The sequence below is a fragment of the Dendropsophus ebraccatus genome, chromosome 13 (assembly GCF_027789765.1).
Source record: "Dendropsophus ebraccatus isolate aDenEbr1 chromosome 13, aDenEbr1.pat, whole genome shotgun sequence".
Classification (NCBI taxonomy): domain Eukaryota; kingdom Metazoa; phylum Chordata; class Amphibia; order Anura; family Hylidae; genus Dendropsophus; species Dendropsophus ebraccatus.
The window spans coordinates 15357073-15372863 of NC_091466.1; the positions used below are offsets into that span (position 1 = coordinate 15357073).

Genomic DNA, 15791 nt, shown 5'->3' on the forward strand with positions numbered 1-15791 from the left:
TGACGTCACTGGACCGCAAGCCTCCGAATCACGCCCCTCTGGGCGTGATTACAGCCCCGGACCGGGACTAGATACGCCCCCGGACCGGGACTAGATACGCCCCCGGACCGGGACTAGATACGCCCCCGGACCGGGACTAGATACGCCCCCGGACCGGGACTAGATACGCCCCCGGACCGGGACTAGATACGCCCCCGGACCGGGACTAGATACGCCCCCGGACCGGGACTAGATACGCCCCCGGACCGGGACTAGATACGCCCCCGGACCGGGACTAGATACGCCCCCGGACCGGGACTAGATACGCCCCCGGACCGGGACTAGATACGCCCCCGGACCGGGACTAGATACGCCCACCAGGACTAGATACGCCCACCAGGACTAGATACACCCACCAGGACTAGATACACCCACCAGGACTAGATACGCCCACCAGGACTACATACGCCCACCAGGACTACATACGCCCACCAGGACTACTTAGCAAAAATTTACATACAGCGCGTGACCTGAACAAAGTAAGATTACTGTCTAATTGAGGGGGGCACAGAGGTTACAGGGGCATATTTGGGAAGTGTGCTGGGTGATCTATCAGCACATATCCTTGTCTTTACATTGATTTTCTGGGTGATTGGTTCCCTTTAAAGGATCTGCTGCTAACATCTTGTTACCAGGTAGAGTAGGAAACCTTCAGAGGCCTTGAGAAGTCCAGGTGTCCATAGGTCAGTAAGGAGCAGGGTTAACAATGTTACATTTTTGTATAGAACTTATTGACTTTCTCCTAAATATTTCAGGACCACATGTTCCATATCCCTACCGGGTGTAATCTGAACACACTACAGGACATCAACAGGCCTTCCACCGTATTGGACAATCCCGCTCGGGCAGAAAGCCACTCGACTTGCTTTATTTCTCTTAAAACAGTTGGCACAAATGACTTTAAAACTAAATACGACAAATCAAAATATAAATGGCTTTTATTGAAATATAAAATTCTTTACAAATTAGTAAAAAAAAAAAAAAGTATAGAATACAAGATGAACATTATTTCACATTTTATGAACAAAACAGGACGTGTACTTTGAGCACTTATCGATCTCCATAAGAGTATTCCCCAAATAATACTCTACACAAAGCTCTAAAAAACCCCTAAAATGGTACAGACATAGGAGAGGCGAATGGTCACAGCCTACTTACAGGATCTCTAGTGTAGACAGGAAGGGGAGGAGTCAGCCCAAACAATGAGATGGGCTACAAGGAACCCTCAACTTCTCTGGACAAATCTTAAGGGCACAAACCGTCCCCCCCCCCCCCATATGGAGATTTTTTTTTTTCCTTTTTGCATTTTAATCATTTGACTAATCACTAGAACTAGACGGCTTTCTTACAGGTCCGGAGATAACCAGCCCACGGCAGCATGCACCCTCCATGACATACGCTCCGCAGGTAGACTGTACTCCTGACCTCTTAAGGAACTTTCGGTATCATAAATTATTAGGATGCTGGGACCTTCGAAACAGCCAAACTTCATTCACTGCTGAACTGACACGGCTGTGTGACTGCAGGTGTCATAAATTGTAATGTTAAGAGTTCCACATGAGGTCAAGAGGTCAGTCCGAGACATATGGCCCCATTGGGAACCGTATATCACCAATGTGTGCATGCAGCCCTAGACAAGCTTAATGAAGCCATCACACTGGTCTACAGGGTTTGCTAATAAAAGGGAAAATTTCTTTAAAAAATTACCAAAAGTAAAAAGTTCATTACACCTTATAGATGGAGGAGCCCTTTGGTACAGCAGGCACTGAATACTTATCGGATGGGGAGACGACAGGTTATGAAACATCAGGGAAAAGCATGTCTTATATATTACATAATATCTCCCCCCATGTATAAATAACATTCAAATAGAAAAGAGCGCATACAAGAGAGGTTGTTTTTAACTTACAATTCTCTTAGTTTAACATGCAGGACATAGTAAAGCATAATAGAGGTCAAGGCTCAGGCAGCCAACGCTGGCCATACACATAACATAGCTTTCCCCATCCCTATATGCATGCTCAGCTTGGCCGAGCGCCCACGTTTTTTGGATGTAGAAGAACACTGCCTCTTCTGGTGGTGGATTATCTCCACAAGAACAAAGTTTCTGATGAGTCATGTAATTATTTAAAAACAAAATTAAAAATGTTAAGCTTTAAATTAGGGATGAGCGAAACTACAGTACTAGCGAATCGCTAGATCAGCTGGTCAGCCGGTCAACTCTGCTCTGTGTGCCTGGAAGAGCTGGATGCAGTCCTGGGAGGGGAGAAGTTTCCCAGCACTGTATCCAGCTTTTCCAGGCACCCGGAGCAGAGCAGCACGAAACAGAGTTCAAAGGCTGACAAGCCGACCGCCGAGCCTAGCGCTTCGCTAGTGCTGTAAATTCGTTTATCCAGAATTAAAAAAATACAACACATTTTTATGATAGAGAAGAAAAAAAAAAAAAAATAAGGCTGTATTTTCTATCGGTGGTCACATGACCAGGCGCTGTCCGTTCAGTGGTTTCTATCTTCTTTGTGTCAGGTAGCACGGAGTTCAGAAACAACCGCGGATATGAGCATGAAATCCTAACGTGGCGGCTTTTAATGAATATTAAGCGGGCTTAGAGCGGCTGCCATGGTAACAGCCTGCCAACTGGAGAAACTTTGTCAGAGCTGCGTAACCTCTGCCTGCCGCCTAGTCTTTTGTATTCCACCCCGCTCCTCAGTAATACCATTCGGTATTGACATGTCAATCCCTCGTCTCTGAGCCGGCAAAGCCTCGGAGTCCCGGGTGTGACCGTCGACTGATCCTGCCAGGATTTCAGAAAAATGCCAGTGTACAAATCTGCATGGAACTGTCAGCTAACTCAGCCTGCAAGCCTTACACTCGCATCACTTAAAAGAAAAAAGTAAAAATAAAAATAAAAATTAAAATCAAAAATTAAAAAGCTGTAATTTTTTTAATCAACATGACTATAATCACCAGAGGTAGATCAGGTCAATTCCAAAACCATAGTTACAATAAAGACGCCCCACCCAGGTCCTGAGAGGCTCGGTCACGCTATAGTTGTTGCCGTCACACTCAGCGGGTTCTCTTATTTGGTGGATCCAGCAGGAAGCAGAAGTACGAGACCGTGTTTATATTTCCCTTTAGAAACCACTTAGTTTTGCCCGTTTGTGATGTCAGCCTTAAAGGGGTATTCCATAAACATACCTTTTGATATGTTGCTGCCCATGGTGAGACTAACAATTTCTTCCATACTTGTTATTATCTATTCAGTCTTCTTCCCCCAGTTCTCAGCTGCTGCTTTCTGCTAAGGACACAAAAATCTGTGTGTGAGCTTTTCTCTCTCTGTCTCCCCCCCCCCCTTCTGAGACGGCTGATGTAAACAAGTCCCTGGCAGGCTTTATCTGCAACTTTGTAATGCTGGGAGGGTTAATCTGAGGTCAAGTTGCTGATGCACTCACTGTGATTATTCCTCTTAGAAAGAAAATACAATGTTGCAGATAAAGCCAGTCAGGGATTTGTTTACATCAGCCCTTTCAGAATGGAGGGGGGCGTTAAGAAAAGATCACGCAGTTTTGTCTTCAGCAGAAAGCAGCACCTGGGGACTGGGGGAAGGAGACTGTATAGATAATAAGCATATAAGGAATTGTTAGTCTCAATTGTTGGGCAGCAACATTTTAAAAGTTATGTTTGAGTGGACTACCCCTTTGATGATTGTGTGGTCATGCTCTGAATCAGTCATCTACAACCTATGACTCTCCCAGCATTACAGTCCATGGAGTGAGTTGTAGCTTCACTTCACCCATAATCCACTAATAGTTTACAAGGAGACACATAGTACCTTTCACCTGTGTCTGCACTTCCAGAACAATGGAAAATGGTTTTAATCTTCAAATAAAAATGTCAGACGTTCCTGACCTCCTTTAGTGCTGAGGGCTGTACCACCTCCTCACTTTCCCTCCTATAGCTGACCCCACTTGGGACTCATCTTTCATCTGATAGGCATAGGGATGGGTGGGGGAGCGAGGTGTTGTTGCCTTCAGCACGCCCGACACTTTTCTAGAAGCACAGACAGATATATCAAAGGTACCATGTGTCTCTTCTTGTCCTAACGGCATCTAACAGTATCAGCAGTTAAGAGCGTGAATTACAGCTAACAGATTCGCCTTGGGTAAATAGGCCAGTTGCATAGGAGTCTGGCAGCGACTTTCCCCTCCTATCATCATTTAAGACACATGAATGCTTGGTTGTTCATGTGTACAGGGATCAGGATAGAAGTACCCTTCCTACATGTCCCTATAGTGCAAGAGGCGCTGAGGATGAAGCCAGGTTTGTTACCGTCATTAGCATATGGATTAAACTGCTACTAGCATGGAAATAGTGCAGAGGATGAAGGTAAGAAACTCTTCATCCTCAGCGCCCCCCAGTGCACTATAGGAAGATATCAGCAGGGTATATCCTTCTAATCTGCTGAAAGTTAGAAGATGTATGGGCCTTTTAGAGAAGACAGAAGACTAGGGTATACCGCTCTGGATAGAAGTGAAGTACACGGCATTTACAAGTTAGCGCCAGCCAAAAACGCATTTACAACGTGATCGGACATACATGGAGCTCGGCCTTCATTTATATGGGTCCAGAGGAATCCCGATGGAGCCGAATGAGATATAATGGGGTCTGACAGGGTTCTGGTATTCCCGACAGCAGAAAGTACACAACTCCGTCCCAACATGGGAATAAGGCCCGACACAGAAGCAAGCATATGGGCTGTTACCTGGAATGTCAAAAGCTTAAAGGGGACTATTGTGTGCACATATAAAAGCCATTCCTCATATAATAGGACAGCGCCTGGTTCCACACATCAGAATCTACCAAGACTGTCCAACCCTGCAACAATGAAGTTCCCATTGAGCAAGCAGAGATGTTGAAAAGTGTGAGGAACGGACAATTATAACAATTCTTATTATGCACCAACTGATATTTTTTCGAACGCCAACTATCCCTTTAAGGTTTTTATGGTCTAAGCGATGTCAATGCTGCTCTGTAGTGCATGGATAGGCTGCATTCACTGTAAAGTCACAGCTCTTTAGTGGATGGTGCATTTCCACTGATGTCACCACTAGAGGGCAGCAGTGTTATCAATAACATCACTTAAAGGGGTTATCCAGCGCTACAAAAACATGGCCACTTTCTTCCAGAGACCGCACCACTCGTCTCCAGGTCAGGTGCAGTTTGCAATTAAAGAAGCAGTTCACAAAAAACTTTTACCTGAACCCAAACTGTAAACAAGAGCAGTGCTGTCTCTGGAAGAAAGTGGCTTTTTCTGTAGTGCTGGATAACCCCTTTAACATGGCTCTTAAACTAGATAGGCTGCATCCTCAGTGGTGTCTTCTCTACTTTTTGAACGAATAGACGGGTTGAATTTTCTCAGCACTGCTGCTCTCTAGTGGAAGCTGCATTCTCAATGATCACCAATAGAGAGCTGTAAGCATGTAGCACTTTCATTTTCTAGAGAGCAGTAATGACATCACTGAGATTGCAGCCTGACATCACTGATCTTTAGTGTTGGGGTAGGGACCTTTGGCTCTCCAGCTGTTGCAAAACTACAACTCCCATCATGCCTGGACAGTCAAAGATTAAGCATTGCCCAGCCACGATGGGAGTTGTAGTTTCGCAAAACAGCTGGAGAGCCAAGGTTCCCTACCATTGCTTTAGTGAATGGCTCTACCCATTTAGTGAGGTATTTTATCGCTTACAATTGCCCCAGACTTTATCCAAGCTATGTGTGTAAGATTTTTAGTGCAGGATGGCGAGACACAAGCAATGTCTATAGAGGGAATGCATTATACAGGAAATGTATTTATCCACACAAGAGGAGGAGTAAAGCGAGCGCTCCTGGAAAATATATAAATATAAAATTGTATATAGTTATGTACATTTACACTGAGGCACAGCTATGTCCGTCTGTGGACCCCCAACAAAGAGGCCAACGAATCCCTGCAGCAGAACAATGCGGACCTTACGTCCTTTGTGATTGCATTTAATGTGCAGGCGGGGACTGTGCTCCTGAAGACCCCCTGCCGCACCCCTGACCTTCGAGCCCGCCATTCACCCACCTCCAGGCCTGCAAAGTTCGCCAACCTGCTAAAACGAGTCTTGGGTCACATGACGACACTTTCCATGGGAATGTCGCAGTGATGTTCCACTGTCTCTATCTCGGTCATTTCTGTGCCCTGTAACTCCTCGGTGGAGATGATGATAGTGTCTCCATCCTCCACCACTGTGAAGCTGTCCCCGTTGAGATGCTGTCGGGCCAGGTTTTCTAGCTTGACCCTGTATTCCTCCGCCTCCTGCTCCTTCTCCAGGAGCTGCTGTCGGTATTCCTGCGCCCGGACGTTTGCTTCATGTAGCTGCTGTTGTAAGAGTTTCCGAGCGTCCTCATCGTGGTGATTGTCCTATGATGAGAGACAAAGATACATGGGTAATGGGCAACCGAGAAAGTGATGCTGGCCTTACTTACTCAAAGGCTTGGAAAAACATGGCCACTCTCTTCCAGAAACAGCATCACCCTTGTCTCTAGTCTGGGTGTGTGTTTTTTTCGCAGCTATGTTCAATTGAAGTGAATGGAGCAGAACTGTAATACTGCACACAACCTGAGGATAGGGGTGGCGCTGTTTGAACAAGAAAGTAGCTGCAGTTTGTCTAATCCTGGATAAGGCTTTTAATACCAAGCAGGAATACACTGTTATATTGCCCACGTGGCATCCGCATTATACCTCTCCTCTCCCAAGCCTCATGATTTTACATCGCCAGTCAGGTAGCACCCCCTCCCCTTACCGTATTAACATCTCCACCATCAGGCAGCATAACCCCCCAGCCCCATTACCGTATTTACCTCACCATTGTGCACTGCACCCGCCTCATACTGTATTTCCATACTAGTGCACAATGAGGCCCACAGTCCTCAAGCCTCCTCACCGTATTCTCTTTGGCGACACTTTCCACAGGTTCTATACGCTGTTTTTTGGCAGGGGGAACTTCTTCCTCCAAAACAACTTCTTCTATTAAGTCTTCTCCAGGAATGGCAACAACTGTATATAAGATGGCAGACGTTACAAGCTGGGAACCTCCCGTTCTTCTTCTGCCCCCTCCACAGACCGCTTTAGCTTACCTTGCTCTCCATTCTGGATAGTCACTAGGAGAGGATGTTGCATGTGATCTCCAGTAAAGCCACCATGCAAGTTACCGAGCTGTACGCCATCCGTCACAATGGTTATCACCCTCTGGCCTCCATTCTCTACAATCTGCCTCACTGGATGGCCCATAGAATCAATCGTCAGGATTGAATTAAGTTCAGTGGCAGCACCTGTGTAGATGATAGCGGACGCTTTAGCCTAGTCAGGAAATTCATCGGTTCAATGGTTCATTAAGGGCAAAACTCACCTGTGGCACCGGCACCTGAAATAGGAGAGGAGGCTTCTGCCAGGGCTGCCAGCGTGGCCAGCACAGAATTGGAGTCGGTAATTCCTATGGTGCCTCCCCTGTTGCCAGCTACAAGGCAAGAAGAAGCAGCATATGAGACTGAGGTATTATACATGCACTGCCACCTAGTGGTCATCATCACACAATGCGGTTACATATTAATACACTGCCCTATAGGCCGTACCTGTGGTAGTGGTAGATGTAGACATCAGGCTGGGTGCCAGGATGATCTGTTGTGAAGAGACAGCGACTGAGTTGGTCCTTGCTGGCTGCATTTGGATGTGCCCCTGCCCTTGCATGGTTTCCTGCATTTGGGAAGTGAAAAGATCACACGGGTTTGCTTTCCCTGTGGTCACATCCCAGGGCTATATATGCATATATACCCTCAGACCCTCCTCTGGAACATGAAGCCCCCGGTACAGGACACTCACCTGTAAGGTAATGAGGAGTTCAGGGTAGTTTCGGTCCAGGGCGATATCAAAAGGCGTTTTCCCAAATTTGCTCTGGATGTTGACGTCGGCCCCGTTCTTTATGAGCAGGTCCGCCACCTCCTGGTGGTTGTGCTCCGTTGCCCAATGTAGCGCTGTCATTTCCAGCATGTCCTTTGCGTTGATGTTGGCGCCATTCTAAAAAGGGGCAAAAGGTGGCGCTGTCAGCAGAGAGTAACCATTTAATAACCAACAAGAAAGAAGCGCAGGGTCAGCCTCGCTCCGAGGACGTGGTCAGACCTTAATCAGCAGATCCACGATAAGAGCGTGCCCCTCAGAGGCTGCCATGTGCAGGGGGGTCCTGTCCACCTTGGTCCGGGCGTCTCTGCTGATCCCGGCCTGCAGCAGAACCTTCACCGTGGAGAAGTGACCGTACTGAGCCGCAAGATGCAGAGGGGACGTCCCCAGCTGGAAGACAACAAACAATATGAGCAGTGATTGATAGACCTGGTAGTCCAGAGTTATATAAACCATCAATTTAACCTCTTAAGGACATATGACGTACCGGTACGTCATATGTCCTCACTTGCACTTCAAAGCGGGGCCGCGCGGCGGCCCCGCTTTGAAGTGCCGCGATCCCGGGTGCCGCGAGTAGCCCGGGACTGCTGCTATTAGCGGGCACGGTCGGATCGCCGTGCCCGCTAATTAGCTAATCAGAGGCAGCTGTCAAAGTTGACAGCTGCCTCCGATTACCGGAGGCAACGTTTCCCTGGTGTCTAGTGGGGGAGATCGCTCCTCCGGGACCTTGTCCCGGAGGAGCGATCTCCGTTACTGATGCCGGCCGGGGACGCGTCCAAGATGGCGCCGTCCTCGGCTCGGCACTCGTTCGTTTTCGGCTGCAGCAGCCGAAAGCAAACGAGTGCCGATCTCATGGATCTCTGCAGCATATCTAAAACATATCAAAAACATGGCCACTTTCTTCCACAGACAGCACAGCTCGTGTCCAGTTGCGGTTTGCAATTAAGCTCCATTCACTTCAATGGAACCCGAGTTACCAAACCCCACCCAAACTGGAGACAAGAGTGGTGCTGTCTATGGAAGAAAGTGGCCATGTTTTTGTAGAGATAGATAACCCCTTTAAGTCAGGAAGGGAGTCTTTTACTGATACCGTCTCTGCAAAATAGGTCATCAATAGAGATGAGCGCAACTCCAGCATGCCTATGGATGGATGCAGGGTTTCCCAGACTCCCTAGGGCTGCAGCCAACGGTAATCAAATACCAAACTAGTATACTGGAGCTGAGCTCTTCTCTACTCATCAATACGAAGATGAATGAGGGGGTCCAACTCCTGGCCCCCCACAAGCTGCTGATCTGAGGAGCTGTATCACTTGAGTATTGCAGCCTATTCAGTGTTTCCCTGACACAGCACCACATGGTCTGCACTGGCTGTGCCTGGTACTGCACTCTAATGGAACTATGGCCGGGTCCACACAGAACATGCTGGCCATACCTCAGTATTCTGCTATTAAACAAAACAGCACTCAATGTTTATTTAGCTGAAGACTGAGGTACCGAATCCCACTAGACGTATACATGTGATAAGGGGCCTGAACGCAGTCACTTGTCAACTACATTCAAAGCCATTAAAGTGAATGGGTCCACTGCAGCACTGTGTACAGCATTAAAGGGAACCATTCACCCCGTGGCCCCCGTTAGAAACAGACATACAGTGACATAAAGGTCAATATACTTACCACATCGCTCCCGGTCCCGTCCCGGATCTCGTTGTTGACACGGAGAAATCGCCGATTCTTCTTCTCGCGCCCATTATGGTAATGAGCGCCGCCGGCCCGAAGTCCAGCCTTCTCCCCGCCTCCGACACTTGATTGACGCCGGGTCTTCTTCCTCCTCGTCTTCTTTCTTCTCGCCGGATCCCGCGCAGGCGCCGTGACGGTCGTTTTCGGCGCATGCGCAGTTCACAATTGAAGCCGCTCTGCAGCTCCACTGTTTACTGCGCGTGCGCCGATTGGCTCGAACACGCATCCTGTTTACCGCGCAGGCGCAGAAGAGGTGACGAGACCATCGCAGCGGCGCCTGCGCGGGAATTCGGCAGAAGACTGAAGACTGAAGACGTCAATCAAGTTCCAGGAGGCGTGGATGGGCGGCGACGAGAAGAGGACCTCATGAATAAGTTGGACTCGTCCGTCGTTTCCTATGGACGTTGGACTCATCTCAGCTCATTACCATAATGGGCGGGAGAAGAAGAATCAGCGATTTCTCCGTGTCAACAACGAGATCCGGGACGGGACCGGGAGCGATATGGTAAGTATATTGACCTTTATGTCACTGTATGTCTGTTTCTAATGGGGGCCACGGGGTGAATGGTTCCCTTTAACACAGCGTGGACCTGCAATAGGCTGCAGTACCAGACCCGGCCACTACACAATGTATGGCACTGTGCCGGGTACATGCTGATGAAGCACTCACCACTACTGTATATGAGCTGACCGGCGGGGGTGTAAGGAGTCAGAGCCCCACTGATCTGATAATGATGGTTACCCTTCAGACAGATAGCAAAGATTATAGTAAAGTCCTGAAATCCCACTTTAAGGAACCAATCAGCAGCATAAAGCTGTAACCACGTGTCATCATACGATGGACATACCCAGTCGGTGGTGAATGGCGCCCCATTGGTCATCAGCTGGCGCACTTCATCGTCTTCTCCGCAGCGGGCGGCTTCTAATAGTCTTTTCCCCAGGTCCAACGCCATCTGCAAACAAGAGACACGGGGTGATGAGTCATGGGGGGGTGGACATACGTGTGGTTCTCCAGATGGAAGGGTGCAGGGGGGGATAGGGGGGGTTCCAGAGGTCAGATTTGCCCCGTTCCTGCCATCGCACAATGTTGCTTACAGAAAGCTCTCCAGGAGTTGCCTGCATTAAGAACCAACGTGGCCGCCATTACTGGTTTCAGGCAGTTGTCACTCAGTTTTTCCATACTCCCGAGGGATATAGCAGAGCTGGGCGAGTACTCCACCACCACTGAGGGATATAGCAGAGCTGGGCGAGTACTCCACCACCACTGAGGGATATAGCAGAGCTGGGCGAGTACTCCACCACCACTGAGGGATATAGCAGAGCTGGGCGAGTACTCCACCACCACTGAGGGATATAGCAGAGCTGGGCGAGTACTCCACCACCACTGAGGGATATAGCAGAGCTGGGCGAGTACTCCACCACCACTGAGGGAAGTACATCCGAGCTGGGCGAGTACTCCACCACCACTGAGGGAAGTACATCCGAGCTGGGCGAGTACTCCACCACCACTGAGGGATATAGCAGAGCTGGGCGAGTACTCCACCACCACTGAGGGATATAGCAGAGCTGGGCGAGTACTCCTCCACCACCACTGAGGGATATAGCAGAGCTGGGCGAGTACTCCTCCACCACCACTGAGGGATATAGCAGAGCTGGGCGAGTACTCCACCACCACTGAGGGAAGTACATCCGAGCTGGGCGAGTGCTCCACCACCACTGAGGGAAGTACATCCGAGCTGGGCGAGTACTCCACCACCACTGAGGGAAGTACATCCGAGCTGGGCGAGTACTCCACCACCACTGAGGGAAGTACATCCGAGCTGGGCGAGTACTCCACCACCACTGAGGGAAGTACATCCGAGCTGGGCGAGTACTCCACCACCACTGAGGGAAGTACATCCGAGCTGGGCGAGTACTCCACCACCACTGAGGGATATAGCAGAGCTGGGCGAGTACTCCACCACCACTGAGGGATATAGCAGAGCTGGGCGAGTACTCCACCACCACTGAGGGATATAGCAGAGCTGGGCGAGTACTCCACCACCACTGAGGGATATAGGAGAGCTGGGCGAGTACTCCACCACCACTGAGGGATATAGCAGAGCTGGGCGAGTACTCCACCACCACTGAGGGATATAGCAGAGCTGGGCGAGTACTCCACCACCACTGAGGGATATAGCAGAGCTGGGCGAGTACTCCACCGTCACTGAGGGATATAGCAGAGCTGGGCGAGTACTCCTCCGTCACTGAGGGATATAGCAGAGCTGGGCGAGTACTCCACCACCACTGACGGATATAGCAGAGCTGGGCGAGTACTCCACCACCACTGAGGGATATAGCAGAGCTGGGCGAGTACTCCTCCGTCACTGAGGGATATAGCAGAGCTGGGCGAGTACTCCTCCGTCACTGAGGGATATAGCAGAGCTGGGCGAGTACTCCACCGTCACTGAGGGATATAGCAGAGCTGGGCGAGTACTCCACCACCACTGAGGGATATAGCAGAGCTGGGCGAGTACTCCACCACCACTGAGGGATATAGCAGAGCTGGGCGAGTACTCCTCCGTCACTGAGGGATATAGCAGAGCTGGGCGAGTACTCCACCGTCACTGAGGGATATAGCAGAGCTGGGCGAGTACTCCACCACCACTGAGGGATATAGCAGAGCTGGGCGAGTACTCCACCACCACTGAGGGATATAGCAGAGCTGGGCGAGTACTCCTCCGTCACTGAGGGATATAGCAGAGCTGGGCGAGTACTCCACCACCACTGAGGGATATAGCAGAGCTGGGCGAGTATTCCTCCGTCACTGAGGGATATAGCAGAGCTGGGCGAGTACTCCACCAGCACTGAGGGAAGTACATCCGAGCTGGGCGAGTACTCCACCACCACTGAGGGAAGTACATCCGAGCTGGGCGAGTACTCCACCACCACTGAGGGAAGTACATCCGAGCTGGGCGAGTACTCCACCACCACTGAGGGATATAGCAGAGCTGGGCGAGTACTCCACCACCACTGAGGGATATAGCAGAGCTGGGCGAGTACTCTACCACCACTGAGGGATATAGGAGAGCTGGGCGAGTACTCCACCACCACTGAGGGATATAGGAGAGCTGGGCGAGTACTCCACCACCACTGAGGGATATAGGAGAGCTGGGCGAGTACTCCACCACCACTGAGGGATATAGGAGAGCTGGGCGAGTACTCCACCACCACTGAGGGATATAGCAGAGCTGGGAGAGTACTCCACCACTACTGAGGGATATAGCAGAGCTGGGCGAGTACTCCACCACCACTGAGGGATATAGCAGAGCTGGGCGAGTGCTCCTCCACCACTGAGGGATATAGCAGAGCTGGGCGAGTGCTCCTCCACCACTGAGGGATATAGCAGAGCTGGGCGAGTACTCCACCGTCACTGAGGGATATAGCAGAGCTGGGCGAGTACTCCACCACCACTGAGGGATATAGCAGAGCTGGGCGAGTACTCCTCCACCACCACTGAGGGATATAGCAGAGCTGGGCGAGTACTCCTCCGTCACTGAGGGATATAGCAGAGCTGGGCGAGTACTCCACCAGCACTGAGGGAAGTACATCCGAGCTGGGCGAGTACTCCACCAGCACTGAGGGAAGTACATCCGAGCTGGGCGAGTACTCCACCACCACTGAGGGAAGTACATCCGAGCTGGGCGAGTACTCCACCACCACTGAGGGATATAGCAGAGCTGGGCGAGTACTCCACCACCACTGAGGGATATAGGAGAGCTGGGCGAGTACTCCACCACCACTGAGGGATATAGGAGAGCTGGGCGAGTACTCCACCACCACTGAGGGATATAGGAGAGCTGGGCGAGTACTCCACCACCACTGAGGGATATAGCAGAGCTGGGAGAGTACTCCACCACTACTGAGGGATATAGCAGAGCTGGGCGAGTACTCCACCACCACTGAGGGATATAGCAGAGCTGGGCGAGTGCTCCTCCACCACTGAGGGATATAGCAGAGCTGGGCGAGTGCTCCTCCACCACTGAGGGATATAGCAGAGCTGGGCGAGTACTCCACCGTCACTGAGGGATATAGCAGAGCTGGGCGAGTACTCCACCACCACTGAGGGATATAGCAGAGCTGGGCGAGTACTCCTCCACCACCACTGAGGGATATAGCAGAGCTGGGCGAGTACTCCTCCGTCACTGAGGGATATAGCAGAGCTGGGCGAGTACTCCACCAGCACTGAGGGAAGTACATCCCAGCTGGGCGAGTTCTCCACCAGCACTGAGGGAAGTACATCCGAGCTGGGCGAGTACTCCACCACCACTGAGGGATGTACATCCGAGCTGGGCGAGTACTCCACCACCACTGAGGGATATAGCAGAGCTGGGCGAGTACTCCACCACCACTGAGGGATATAGCAGAGCTGGGCGAGTACTCTACCACCACTGAGGGATATAGGAGAGCTGGGCGAGTACTCCACCACCACTGAGGGATATAGGAGAGCTGGGCGAGTACTCCACCACCACTGAGGGATATAGGAGAGCTGGGCGAGTACTCCACCACCACTGAGGGATATAGGAGAGCTGGGCGAGTACTCCACCACCACTGAGGGATATAGCAGAGCTGGGAGAGTACTCCACCACTACTGAGGGATATAGCAGAGCTGGGCGAGTACTCCACCACCACTGAGGGATATAGCAGAGCTGGGCGAGTGCTCCTCCACCACTGAGGGATATAGCAGAGCTGGGCGAGTGCTCCTCCACCACTGAGGGATATAGCAGAGCTGGGCGAGTACTCCACCGTCACTGAGGGATATAGCAGAGCTGGGCGAGTACTCCACCACCACTGAGGGATATAGCAGAGCTGGGCGAGTACTCCTCCACCACCACTGAGGGATATAGCAGAGCTGGGCGAGTACTCCTCCACCACCACTGAGGGATATAGCAGAGCTGGGCGAGTACTCCACCACCACTGAGGGATATAGCAGAGCTGAATGGTGACTTAGTAAGATGTGCACAGAGGGTGACGCTCTGCTATGGCGGATAGTATAGGGTTAATGTGCTCCTGGCTATGGGAGATGGGGTCAGGAAGAGGTTAATATGGGGGAGGGGTGAGTATACATGTGAGCCGGTTATAGGGGGGCTGAGGGGGATACAGAGGTGACGGTAAGGCTGAGAGTGATGGAGATGCCGGGAATCGGGGGGCCTCTGCCTGTCTCCCGATCACACCACATGGACACCGAGGGACTATATCACCGATATGTCACCGCACTCACCGCCGGGCCTGTTAGCGCTCACAGCCAGCTCGTCAGCCCCGTCCCTCCTCGGTCCGCCCCCTCCGGTAAAGCTCCGTCACTTTCCTCTTAGTATTTCATCGATTCCAAAAGTTTAGGTTCCAGCAAGATGGCGGCAACACCAGCGGACGAGCACAGGGCGGAAGTAGGGAGCTCCGCGTCCCCGGTCGCCGCGGATGAATCCGGCAGTGAACTTGGAAACTCTACGCCTCCAGATGACGACAGTGTGGAGAAAAAAAAAGTGCCGGACCGCGCCTGCGCAGAATGTCTGTTAAAAAGGGCGGGAAGCTGACGTTATCGTTTACCTCACAAGTCTGCAACCTGCACATTTTTTAGAAATGTTACGGCTATCAGTAGTTGTGTAGCTTTTTCACATGTCTTTAACCAAAATGTTTGTAGAGGCTTGAATGGGTATGAGGTGACAGACAAGAGTTCTGCAGCTCCTCCAGCTCTGAATCCAGGGGTATCATTCAGCCCCATTACCACAGGTTACAAACATTTGTGACAGAAAGGGTTGTTCTATGGCGCTCCCTCATACCAGTGCGGTGCTGTAATAGAAGCCATTGTAATAAGACAAGCCCTGAAATCTCTTCCCTCTTATGGTCCGTTTACACAGAGCGATAATTCATCCAATCGATCGTTTAATGATTTTGAAGCAACGATTTGGTTATTTTTAAGATCGCTTAAGCCCATCTCACGCATAGGGTGAATCTTTGAAAGACTTTACACAAAGCGATCCGCAAATTTTTAGCGAATGACCAA

At 50.7% G+C, this 15791-nt stretch overlaps 1 protein-coding gene across 1 annotated transcript; it reads right to left on the minus strand.

The window, feature by feature from the left end:
* Positions 1 to 5378: 5378 nt before the first annotated feature.
* Positions 5379 to 15287, minus strand: GABPB2 (GA binding protein transcription factor subunit beta 2). The gene is made up of 9 exons (XM_069950009.1): positions 15012 to 15287; positions 10600 to 10704; positions 8235 to 8402; positions 7938 to 8132; positions 7691 to 7811; positions 7468 to 7575; positions 7196 to 7390; positions 7003 to 7115; positions 5379 to 6479 (listed from the first exon to the last, which is right to left on the minus strand). The coding sequence occupies exons 2-9, from the start codon at positions 10702 to 10704 to the stop codon at positions 6186 to 6188; spliced, it is 1299 nt and encodes a 432-aa protein (XP_069806110.1). The 5' UTR covers positions 15012 to 15287; the 3' UTR covers positions 5379 to 6185.
* Between the last annotated feature and the right edge of the window lie 504 nt (positions 15288 to 15791).

Excerpts from the sequence above, each read along its gene's own strand:
- GABPB2 (XM_069950009.1), bottom strand. The coding sequence starts at position 10,704 with ATGGCGTTGGACCTGGGGAAAAGACTATTAGAAGCCGCCCGCTGCGGA. Across the intron at positions 8,133-8,234 it reads TCGTGGATCTGCTGATTAAG|AATGGCGCCAACATCAACGC; the intron begins GTCTGACCACGT and ends GCCCCTTTTTAG. Across the intron at positions 7,116-7,195 it reads TATCCAGAATGGAGAGCAAG|TTGTTGCCATTCCTGGAGAA; the intron begins GTAAGCTAAAGC and ends TCTTATATACAG.